This window comes from Corylus avellana, chromosome ca5 (assembly GCF_901000735.1).
Source record: "Corylus avellana chromosome ca5, CavTom2PMs-1.0".
NCBI classification, from domain to species: domain Eukaryota; kingdom Viridiplantae; phylum Streptophyta; class Magnoliopsida; order Fagales; family Betulaceae; genus Corylus; species Corylus avellana.
This window is the reverse complement of record NC_081545.1, coordinates 36,025,165-36,037,560: the sequence shown is the minus strand read 5'-3', so window position 1 is coordinate 36,037,560 and position 12,396 is coordinate 36,025,165. Positions and strand designations below refer to the sequence as shown.

The 12,396-nt window shown below is 38.7% G+C and overlaps 2 protein-coding genes across 5 annotated transcripts; both read right to left on the bottom strand.

The window, feature by feature from the left end:
• Positions 1-2,130: 2,130 nt before the first annotated feature.
• On the bottom strand, positions 2,131-4,345 carry LOC132181175 (double-stranded RNA-binding protein 3). Of its 4 annotated transcripts, none has more exons than XM_059594269.1 (4): positions 4,013-4,345; positions 3,501-3,816; positions 3,156-3,375; positions 2,131-3,071 (listed from the first exon to the last, which is right to left on the bottom strand). In XM_059594269.1, exons 2-4 carry the CDS (start codon positions 3,753-3,755, stop codon positions 2,287-2,289), a joined length of 1,260 nt encoding a protein of 419 aa, XP_059450252.1. In that variant the 5' UTR covers positions 3,756-3,816; positions 4,013-4,345; the 3' UTR covers positions 2,131-2,286. The 4 variants fall into 4 exon arrangements, with proteins under 4 accessions (XP_059450252.1, XP_059450253.1, XP_059450254.1 ...); XM_059594270.1 differs by having other exon boundaries at positions 4,022-4,345; XM_059594271.1 differs by having other exon boundaries at positions 3,501-3,748; positions 4,013-4,344.
• Positions 4,346-6,343: 1,998 nt separating this feature from the next.
• On the bottom strand, positions 6,344-11,846 carry LOC132181245 (probable protein S-acyltransferase 7). Its single transcript, XM_059594373.1, has 5 exons — positions 11,372-11,846; positions 9,853-10,035; positions 8,148-8,444; positions 7,312-7,545; positions 6,344-7,188 (listed from the first exon to the last, which is right to left on the bottom strand). Exons 1-5 carry the CDS (start codon positions 11,456-11,458, stop codon positions 6,655-6,657), a joined length of 1,335 nt encoding a protein of 444 aa, XP_059450356.1. The 5' UTR covers positions 11,459-11,846; the 3' UTR covers positions 6,344-6,654.
• Positions 11,847-12,396: the final 550 nt, after the last annotated feature.

Below are 12,396 nucleotides of genomic sequence, written 5' to 3'. Positions count from 1 at the left end.
TGGGAGCCTAGAGCTGCTACGCTACCGCACGCCGGAATTGTTCCTTTCCAAAAAGGAATGAGCGGTTTTTGGTAGGCCTTGTTGGGACCGCCGTCGGCATCAATAGTAATGGAATACCAATTCCAATGCCGCGTCTCGTTGTGCACACAGAAAACGATGTCGTAAGAAGAAGGAGAAAAAAGACTAGCATGAAGATTATATACATATGGTGACGGATACTGAGTTAATGATTCATAAATAGATGATCGAGTCCGCCATGGAGGCAATAGCGTCGCTGCCACTGCCGCGCTGAGATGTCCGTCCGTGGAGGATCTTTTCTTCTTTTTCTTTGAGATGTCTTTTTCCATGGAGGATGGTAAGAACCGTAGATCTTATCAATTAATATCAGAGAAAAACCAAAGAAAAATAAAAGAAAAATATGACCTCTTCGAGGGGTTTAGCCTCCACAATTTGCTCGTAGCAATTGATTGAAATTGTTATTGAATGTCTGGCCTATAAAGGCACTTACATTGCTTTTTATAGAGTAGAAAATAATCCTAATCTCAATAGGAATAGGATTAATAACCCTAATCCTAATCCTGGTAGGAGAAGAAAGGGTTGAACGCAGGGCTACGTGGCAGCATTTCATTAGCTGATTGCGGAAGTGGGCCGCTTCAGCACATGGGCTCGTGCAAAGTGAGAGTAACGAAACTGGGTACTTGTTAGTTGTATTAGAGGCCCAATCTTTGAGAACCTTGGCAATTCTCTAGTTGGTTTTGTAGTTCATTCTAGAACAAGGCTGGCCCAAACCTATAAAAATCATTCAATCATATTAACCTACAAAGAATTAGCGAAGAGAAGAAGAGCTTTTCGTGGGAATAAGAGGGTGAGAAGGGCTTACAGCGCGAGTGAAATTGCTGAAGGCGACTTGGGGAAGAGGAGTCAAATTTATAAAAGCACCCACCGCCAAGTTAGTTCGAGAAAGGGTTAAACGCAGGGCTACGTGGCAGAATCTCATTGAAAGTGGGCCGTTTCAGCACATGGGCTCGTGAAAAGTGAAAGTAACAATACTGGGCTAAGGTGGCAACCAAGTGGGCTAACAAGCTGGGTACTTGTTAGTTGTATAAGAGGCCCAATCTTTGAGAACCTTGGTAATTCTCTAGTTGGTTTTGTAGTTCATTCTAGAACAAGGCTGGCCCAAACCTCAAATTTGGCCATTATCTTAAGCTCCGTTTGTTTCGATATAAAATAATTTTAACAGAAAATATTTTCTGGCATTTAGCGCAGACAGAAAACCACTTAAAAAAATGAACCGAGTTTTCTCCTAATCATTCTATCTCCTTTATTTATAGCTAGCCGGACAAGGATCCTCGTTACTTTCATGATAAATAATTTATTTTATTGCATTTAACCGTATACATGATACACATTATTTAAAAATTTAAAAATAACATAACAATATATTCGTCACTTAACATTATATACACCAATGTCGTCTTGACTTTTGATCCCCTCTCTTGGGGGCTACTTATGAGGGTTTATCGGTGGGCTTAGCGGTCCACATTCTTAAAATGGACTATGGCTAACATACCCATTGGACAGCTAGTATTGCAGAACATGGTTTTCCACGCTAGCCCTTACCATAACGGCTACTTTTCTTTCAAAATCTCAGAAAAATCCAAGCATTTTTTACTATTCCCTATGTACAGTCACAGTTTAATATAGAAAGAATAACAGCTAGAGAGAGAGAGAGAAGAAAAGGCTAGAAGAAAAAAACCAATAAAAGGAGAGGATAATAAATGAGAGGAATAAGATGAGGAAGAGAATCTCTCTCCCTCTCTCTCTGTGTGTTGTTGTGTCACTTGTGTGTGGAGGAAGCAGAAGGGGAGCATTAATGGTGAAGACAGAGCCATTAAATATTTCTGGGGCAACTTAATTACTAGCCTTTATCGCTGAAATTGTCTGTTCGCCCTCTACAGATTGCCTTCATTGCTACCCCCATCTGCCCCCCAACTCTACACTCACTTTTTCTCTCCCCCTCTTATCTTCTGCAACCCACTCCCCCAGATCTCATTTATTACGCTCCCCCTCTCTCTCTCTCTCTCGCTCTCTGTGTTCACTGTGTCTGTGTGGGTATCTGTGAATAGTAAATACATGTCAAGATGAAAATTATATTATATTATCTTTTACAAAATTTTACCATAGACCCCGTCTCAAGGGCCAATAGCAAAAGTTCAGAGAACAACCCAACCCATCGAGTAAAAGTGGCAGAAAATGGTAACCGCAGGTTGTTTTTACCTCATTAACTCATAACTGTAGCTTGTTGAACTCAGAACTGAGTTGGGTAGCTGATGAGACCTTTTCTCCTGTATGGGTGGACATTGAAGCAGTTAAAGCTGGTGATGGTGAAGTTTCTTTCACTGGTGGTGGTGGTGGTGCTGCACATACTGGGATCACTGATCTGATTTGAACGGCTGGGGCGATTCTGTGACCATGGAATTGAGATGAATCTTGAGAACCGAAACGCCTGGTTCTATCAAGCAGTGATGAAGCTGCAACATTCCCATTGTTGGACAAAGGAAATTGCCTGAATATGGAACTTGAATTGCTTGGACATTCCTTTTTCCCACCAAGCCACTCTTCCTCATCCTTTTGATGGTCTTCCAATGGAGGTGTTATAATTTGTGATCTACCTCTGACTTTAACTGGAATAGGCCTATTAGGTGAAGTTGGTGGTAACATCTTTGAAGCTGTTCTTGGTGGGAGAGGAGGCAGGAGAGACACAAAGCTGTTTTGTTTTTTGGATGGACCACCTTCTGGGACAAAGTCCATAAACAGATCCATAAGCCTCCATTGCTGATGATGCTGCTGTATATGATTACTAGATGTGGATGATGACGAAGAACCACAACTAATGTCTCTATGACTATGAGTCCTCACCATTCTTCTTTTCGCTTGGTTCTGATCCCTCCTCCTAACTTGTTTGCATTCATCTTTGGGCCTAAAATTTGAAAGAACCCTTGCCACGGCTGTCTGATCCTGTTCTTCAGTAGTGTCTGCTTCTTTATTTGTCAATGAACCCAAGTTTGGCACTGCATAGAAATGTACATTGATCATCATACATGTAGTATGGGAAAGAATTTTTTTTTTTTTTTAAAAATGAAATCAGAGTTTACATTTTTTAAGGGAAGACCAAGCTGCAATTGCAGCATTCTTCTCAGCTTGCTTCTTTGTCTTGGCTGGCTCACCAGTGAAATTCATGCCGGCAAGCTCTACAGTACAAGTGAAAATTGGGACATGGCCAGGACCTGATCTTACAGTGGTATATACAGGAAGGCTCAGTCCAGCTCTATGAGCAGTTTCTTGAAGGAGGTTCTTGTAAACACCAGTTTCATCCTTTTATTGTGTTTCACAAGAGAGGAAATCAAATGAGGAAAACTAAAGATGATGTATTATATGTTTCCAACCATTCAAGAAAACTAATCACATTAATTAGAGGAATTTTTTTCAGAGGAACTTACAAGAACTCTTGCAGTTAGAGACCTTGCAGGGCCTCTGGTGGACAGGACATTGAGAGCTACTTCAGCAGCTGCATGCTCTGCCTGTCTTAATGTGGTGCAATAGCTTGGGCTTTCAAAGATCTCACCGTTGAAATTCACAGAAGCTTTGAATCTTGGTGCATGATCAGGTCCTTCTCTGATACAGGCATAAGATGGCAGGTTGAAACAGCTTCTCTGTGCAAGTTCCTGCAGCTGATTCTTATACATATCTGCCATGAAAAACCATTCCACGGCAACCCAATCAAATCCACATCAATCCCTTCAATCCCCCATCATCCTAAAATGGATGGGGAAAAAAGAACACAAGGAAGACTATTATTTTAGAGAAAAAACCATTCACCCCCAAAAGGCCAAAACAAATACTAGAATAGCTTAGCAACTGATTTGTGAAGCAGAAGATACCAACCTAAAGAAAGAGTGTGAATGACATGAACAAAACCACTGAAAACTAAGACAAAAATCAAGGAACCCACCTACTTCACCTGTTTTCTCACACCTTCATTGGCATGAAACTCTGGTCTTTCAGGACAAAGCATTAGAGTAATACCTATGTCATCTATGAGGAAGAAATATCTGAGTGAAGTGACAAAAAAAATGTCAAATTTGGAGCTCTGAGCTAAAAGCTCACTCTTTTCTTTTCTCTTTCTGAGTTTTTACCCAGTGGATTGATTCCATGACAGTTTTTAATTCAATTCAAACATTTTCCCAATACAGCACAGTTTTCTAGCAATGAAGAGCCAAAACCAGCTCCTCTCATTAGAAAGGGTAGTTATGACATTTTGGCACCATTCTAGATTATATCAGATTTACATAACACTCCCTACAATCCTTGAACATAAATTATGACAATGAGAGCCTGAGAGTTTTTTATTTTGCAAATTGCAATGCAACATCACCTTTCACCTTGGTCCAATGGTCCAATGGTCCTTGACCCTAGCAGTGCAGGCATTGCGTTGACTATACAGTTACCTCCCTCAGTTTGACTTCCAGATATTCCAAAATCACTATTGGGTGGTGGGCCATGAGAACCAGAGATCATATGGGCTTCGATATCGTGTTGAAATTGGATTAGCAAATGACTGGAAAGTATATTCTGACTCAATATCTTCTATTATTCTCAGCAACCCACTAGAGAAACTTATCCACCCCCAACGGACAAAAAGAAATATTAAGGATAGAAATTTTTTTTATTTTTTATTTTTGGGTACATGTGGTTTAACCCAAATTCAAATAAATTCTCCTGTTTCAAAAATTATCACAGGTAGTAGATTATACTTTTATTTATATTCTATTCATAAAATTAACCGTAATTCTCGTAAAATCCTATCAAAATGCGATATTTATTTTATATGCCTAATTAATACTATTTAATTTTTTCTATAAAAAAAATGGGGCCATCACCACCCCGAATCGTCAAATGGGGGTGGCCACAATCACCCGTAACCATTTGAGAGTGACTCGACTACTCTTATTTGATCAAGAATTTAGCCTTGAGAATTTAAAGAGTATGCCGAAATGATAATAATGTACATGTCAATGCTTTTATAGGTCTAGGTAAATAAAAAAAAAAAAAAAAAAATCATTTCAATAGATGGATATAAGGATTATTTTGATAAAGGTGAAAATCAGATTGATATTTTTTTTAAACCGAAACCACGTGATCAAATTTGTGTTTAATCCGGAAATAAAACCTACAATGTATTCTGCAGTTCATATTTTTTACTTTAAAAGCATGATGCTAAACAAGAGAAAATTGTTTTATATATATATATATTAAGAAAAAAAAACAATTATATATTTAGAAAAGATTTCAAACATCTACTTATACAATATGTGGGGGCGGATATAAAGAACTTTGACTTGTGGAAAACATGTGATCCGAAAACGCATTAAATTGGCGGCTGAGCTAAGTCTAGACACGCCAAGTGTGGTCCACAGTGTAATTAATTCCCCTTTATTAATTATTATTACTATTATAAATTCTTTTAGAAACTATTGCTTCCACATGGAGACCACGTGGTTGGGTAAAGGCGAAATTAGACAAGCAAGGCCAAGGCCTTCCTCAAATACAACCAAAGCCAAATTAGACCTTCTGACATGGAAAATGATCATTTTTATTTTCATTTTAAAAATAAAATGAGAGTATCATTTTTATTTAATGCACTTAGAAAAGTAATATTGTCTTTATTTTTTTAGGGGCAAATTTTTGGGACAAATTTATCCTTCTAAATGCACTAAATGAATACTTGATCCGTTTCCTTCCAATGTACATGACCCGGTAAATAAATTTTTTTGTACAAATTTTTAAAGAATAAATAATTAGATGGTTATTTACATTCTAGTCATGAGATAGAATGCATATAATCTTGGTTTACAAGAAGTAGAGAAAAATGAATGTAAGAAAGTATCCACTTTCGTCTTATAAACTCCAAATAATGCTAAAAAGAGACCGAGTCCCTGCAATCGGGCAAGTAATTGAAAGATGCTCCCGATTAAGCCCACATGGCTTTGAGTTGTCTAAACATTTGCTGAGACAAGGAGGTCCCAAAAAGCGCCTCTCACAAGTCACAATTACAATTGAGGCAGAAAAAATTGCAACCAATCCCGATCTATGCAAGAATCAAGCCACCCACTATTATAATTAATAATTATAGCATAGCAGGTTGGGTAAAGATCTTTTGGAAAGATCGGCCTGACCTACCTGTCAACTATCGACGCTAATGGACCGCAATCGCAGTCTAATTAGGAATCAAAGTATAATAGAAGACCCCTAGAAAGAGAGTGGGAGGGAGTAAGGCAGATAGTTGACACCAATTCCACAAAAGCAATACGATTAGACGCTAACTAATTCCACAAACTTTAGTACAAAATCATGACTGACGTAAAGCTCACTCATACAACAACACACCATTTCCTTCCTAAACGCACAAAGGCCAAACCAACACTGAAAACCCCCCACTGCCAAATCGAAGTTACTCCATTTTGCACATAATCTTAATGTGGAGAGTTGAGTGACCGATCGTGAAAACCTTAATTGACCCACTCTACAGCAACCAACCAACCAAATCAAATTCCAATTTCAATTCCCTGAGTCCAGTTATCCATCACACATTGGCTATGAATGCCGGTTGTTCTCAGTTGTCAAGTTGCCGCTGCTGCTCCCACCAACACGGTTTGGCTCCCCAACTCTAGCGGCCAAAGCAAGAACTTCAGGTGACATTTCCCAGCTTCCACTTTTCCTTCCCCAACTGGATCGCCTAGGATGCATTCCAGCACCAGCACGATCCCCTGTGTCCTCTACCGTAGTCCTTACATCTGGAGAAATTTCACCTAATTCGCCATCCTTTATGTTCATGCGATCATTGTTGTTAAGTTGCCCTTCACAATGATCTGCCCCGGGACCCATGTCTCCCCATACCGTTTTCCTGCCCATTTCTATGTCCTCCACAGCTTTCCCCATGTTTGGACTCATAAAACCCCCACCCACTGTCCTAGCAGGTAACCCAGGTTCCCTTGGCACCTTTGCCCTGAAATTGTTCTTGGAGGGGGAAATGCTGGTGCAAAATATTTCCTTGAAGTTTTCCACCACTCCTTTGTTATAAGGATTAGCTCGCCGATCATATCGATATCTGAAATTTTCATAAGTAGTCTGCAAAAGCAACACAGATAAATAGAAATTTGTAATGTTACCAATGAAGGAAGTAAGTTTAATGCATGCCCATACGATTCTACAGTATAGGGTTGTGACGTAAAGATGATGTGGGTCTCTTACCTGATTTGTGCTGATGAGATATAAATGAAAGGCAGTAAGGCCACCAACAAACCACATGGATATGAACGTGTAAACTATTAGCACAATGGAGGCAGGTGTTTTGATCATTGCTTTCCAAATTGTCGTCTGATCTTCTCCCATGATCTTCCTTATGTAGACCCAGCAGAAGGCAAAGACATATATACAAAGAAGGGTAGTTGAGAAGACAAACATGAAGAAGAACCGGTAATTTCGCTGCAACCAGAATTGAGAGTTTTCAGATACACTATCCAGAATCGAAGGATTGGACATCACCCATTCAGCTTATAACCAGAAATATGAATCAGTTAACATCACAATTAAAGTTCGAATTTTAACTATACTGATATTTCATCGATTTTTCAGTTATGACTATCTTTAGTTCAGACTGGTAATCCAACAAGATCCAACTCTTCTCAGCTACCACATTGAGGTGGTTTCTGCATTGAGATCTAGTGTTTTCTCTGCAAGGTCCCCCAAGATTAAGCAAAACTGAAACTCATCTTACTAAGACTAACTATTCCCTTTATACGAAGAGAAATTTCATGACTGGAAAAATATACAAAAGTACAACCATCTATCTTCCAAACTAATACTGAAGACTAACCACCCATGATCAATGATATGCTGTGCTTTACCAATGCCACTTCTTCTTTTTTATTAGTATTTTTCCTTTCCTTTTCTTTTTTACTTCTACAGCCTCCACCGAAAAAAGGAGAAAACGAAATGAAGAAAAGAAAAGAACTACATAGTAAACATATAACAGATTTTCGGAAATGACTACCATAAAAGATGACTCCAGAGACAGGCTCACTTACCAGCCCAATACACTGCCCAACCCAGGGGCAGTGGTGATCAAATCGCTCTACGCAGTTATTGCAAATTGAACAGTGTGAGCACCGAGGAGGTCTATAAAGCATGCAGGTATCACAGTATTTAATCTTTACAGAGATCCCATTAACCTCCACTTCCTTAATGCGAGGCAAGCGTAACTGAGGAGTTTGGCCAGCCCCAACTTCTACACTCCCATCAAAGCTTTCTGGCTCTGGAGGATGCGCATTGCGCGGAATTATACCCGGATCTCTTCCAGAGGTTAGCAGAAGAAGAATTAAAACCTGAAAAACAAAGTATGCTAATCAGCTTATACTTCAATACGACAAAATGCAAATAGTGTTAAAGCTTGGGAAATATAAAAACTTGTCCACACAAAGACCCAACCCGAAGATTGAACAAAATAATTAGAGACTTTCTCTTTTGTGACAAGGTACCCATCTGTGGACATTTTCTGTGCAGAAGATTTGGCCAATTACTGCCTCAAAGTACATTGATTTATTCATATATCTAAGTATCTACTTATTTATGTCAATGGTTCCTCCTAGGATATTTGTGGCAATACAATAAAACAATAATATGGCATGCACAGCAGTGCTGTCATTATCCACACATACAGATTAATCAATCCACTCTTACACGCAAACACACACAGGCACAGGCAGTAATAAATCAATGGCTTTGAGGCACGTGCATTAAAGAAAAAAGCTTGACTACAGAAATCCATGAGGTTCTACTACCTGCAAAAATTCTGAACCGTTACCACCATAAAAATATCTCACTTCAATTGCCCTCCTACACCACTCAACATGCTTCTCTCTAGTTTTCATAACTAGAGGCGGCATATTTTGTCCATCACTTAGAACCTACATATTTTTGACACTCCCTCCCCTAAAACATTGCTCTGCATATTCTTGTTCAGGTCAGCTCTCAGCAGGCCAAATAGTTCTGATTCCAACATATTGTCCACACTTAACTTTTCTATGAATTTCTGTACGGCCCAGTCCAAGCAAAAAACAAACAAATTGATGGCTTTTGGAACATCAGTTTTTATGTGTCCAAAACAAGCCATATAATCATCCACTCCCTTCTTTCTCTCCTCTCTTGGGACAGATGTGGAGGCCTCATTAAATATGCTACAGGTGCTTGGTTGGTGGGATTTGCCAAGGGCAGTTTACCAAAATGGCAGCTGTAGGCCCCAAGAAAGGCTGGTCCTAGAAAGACAGAAGGGCTTACAGGAATTGTACTGAGAACTCAGTGTATCATATCTCACTCATGATACTGGATGAGCAAAATGCCAAAAAAGCTCAGTGTTTAACATGTAGAACTTTCAAAAAAAAATTGGAGATTGTAATGAGCTGATTTATTTTGTATCTTGGTAAAACCCTCGTGGTTTAAGACTTTTCTGTATCCTGACTTAATCAAGGTTGCTACACCACATTCTATAAGTATGTGAACTGATAAAGTGTTGCTAAAAAGGGGAAAAAACATACAATATAACATTACTGGGGCTATTGATTTCATAGAAAATCGAAGTCTACCTTATGAGTGAGAAGAATTTTAAAGAAAACAGGTCTTACGACATTCGTCAAACATTGACAATTTTGGGGATAGTAAAAAATGTAAAAGAAAGTAACAAATTCTATGTGTGTGTGTGTGTGTGTGTGAGAGAGAGAGAGAGAGAGAGCTCACATATACTGTGAAGACAACAGCAACAACCATTACTGATGTTCCCAAATGATGAGAAAAGTCATCCAACAGTTTTCTGGCAACAAAGATGCAGAAAACTGCTACAGGAGCAACAATAAGGAATATGGTCAATCCAAGAGATCTTACATCTGGCCCAAATATGAACATTCCCTGAAGGAAAAATATCTGTAAAAGAGAAATGAAAATGATAAGCACCTCAGCAGGAGCATAGAATTTTTTTTTTCATAGTCAAAATGCAGTTTCAGATCAACAGCACCCCAGCCAATCCTCACCCCCCCCTCACAAAAAAAGAAAGAACCCGGAGGAGAGAGAGAGAGAGAAATAGCATTTGAAGCTGTAGTGTTTAAATCACATAAAGCATTATGCTGAGTAGATAATCCAATCAAGTTAAGGAGGAAACTCTTGACAATAAAGATGTATTGTTTGTTTTCAGCATCTAAGGCTACCTATGCTACTAAAATTTAAGACAAAATACCAACTAAGAAACAAGGGCTCTAAAAAGTTAATGTTGTTGAAGACTGATTAGAGACACTACTCAAGAACATAGCAGAAATTATTGGGTTTAACTTATTGGGCAAGCAAATTTATATAATTGCAAAGGAGTCAATTGAGATGGTTTGAATAAACTAACTCATGGCGAGGATCATGAATAGAGGATATCTTCCTTCTCCACTAAAATTGCTACCAACTTATTTGCATTGTCCTCGAATCAGTACTGGTAGGAAAACAATTAACCCAAAATTGCCTACAGGTATTTACCAATAGACTAAACAAAACATGAGTAGGTTTATCTGCCTTATACAATCGCTTCACAACAAGACCCTTCTTAAAGAGATGACAGATGCCCAATAATTTCAAAGGCACAGCCGAGCCTCACCTCAGGCAGCTTGGATCCATAGCGATATGCTTTCTAAAAGAGAATCACTCTATTTGCTTATTATCCATTTAAATGGCTTGTCTACAGTTGTAGCAACCGTGCGCCAAGCATTATGAGTTGAATTTTACTCGTGTGGCCAAATTGGAGCTCTTATTTGAAACTGAGACAAGCAAAGGCATCTCATTCTAGTCCGCAACTAAAAACATTTTCAAAATCAATCAAACCCACATGTCATGATCTCTTTCTTTCTGTTCTTCTTGACTTTCCTTCTTTTTGAAGACAAGGCTATCGCTTTCTTCCTAAATCTTTATCCAAACACTACCCAAATCAGCACTTAGTTTACCAAAACAAACCCACCAAATCATAGCCCTCTATGCTCAGATGGGTAAAAATCTAGTAGTCATATTAGGTAATACTGGAGAAAAACTCAATCAGATTCCTAATTAATCAAAGATTTTTTAAAAAAGAAAAAGAGAGAGAAAAAAACCAATGTTATTGAACAATAACATCAATCAGATTTTTATTTATATCAAAATTAGAAAATAATGATAACAATAGACAGAGAAATATACATTAAGAAACAATAAGCTAATTTCCAAAGGAAATTAGAGAAACGAAGCTTACATTGCTGCCTTTCCAAGCTTGGTAGACCCGCAAATCAGTGGATCCGGACCCCGGATCGGGACGCTGAGGCGGAGGCACCACGTACATACCGTATATCTCTCTCTCTCTCTCTCTCTCTCTCTCTCTCTTTTGGTGTCTCAGCTTAAGATCCTCTAAGCCAAAAAGAGGGTCAAAAAGCTCAATCGCTCACTCGCTTCTATGATTCGGGGCTCGGGGACATGGCCACATCAGATTTCCGGCGAGCTCAACGGCTCGTTTTGGAGACTCGCCGACAGCTCATGAGGGTTTGGCAAACACACACAGAGATAGAGAGAGGGGGGAGAGGGATTCTGTGACGGTGAGAGTGCGTTCGGGCTTTACAGCATGGTGGGGGTGACGTGGCGGGGTGAGATTGGGGGGTGAGTGAGATAGACCGGTTACGGTGGGTGGGACTTGACTGCCTTTCTTTTTGGCCCAACAGAGAATGTGATGGTGAATGTGGTGAACGGTGATGATGATGGCCCCAACTCTCTCGCTGTTCCAAATGGACCTTTTCAATCATTCCAACTTTATTTTTATCCATCCACCCAAGCATTTAAATATTGGGATATTATACATGGAAGGCCTACAATTAAGTGAGCTGAAAATAAATCAAATTTATTATTTAGATTTTTATATGCTATTTTAATTTAGTCTTTAAATTTTTAATTTGGACAATTAAGTTTTTCAGTTTTTTTATTGTTTTAAATTGGGTCTTCGGTCGATTTACGGTATAATTATTTAATATAATGTTATATCAAACCAATCAATTAATATTATGTGATTTTTGTTTGACATGTTATGTACTCAATATATGTGTTACGTGGCACTTGCTGTAGTTACCTGATGTGTCAAACGAGAGGCAAATGGTATTAATTAATTTATTTATTTATTTATTTTGACATGTCTACACAAGATAAGGGTATTAATTTTTTGGAGACAAGTGGTATTAATTTATTGGTTTGACATAACATACCCTTAATTAATTAGACATTAAGTTGAGGAAA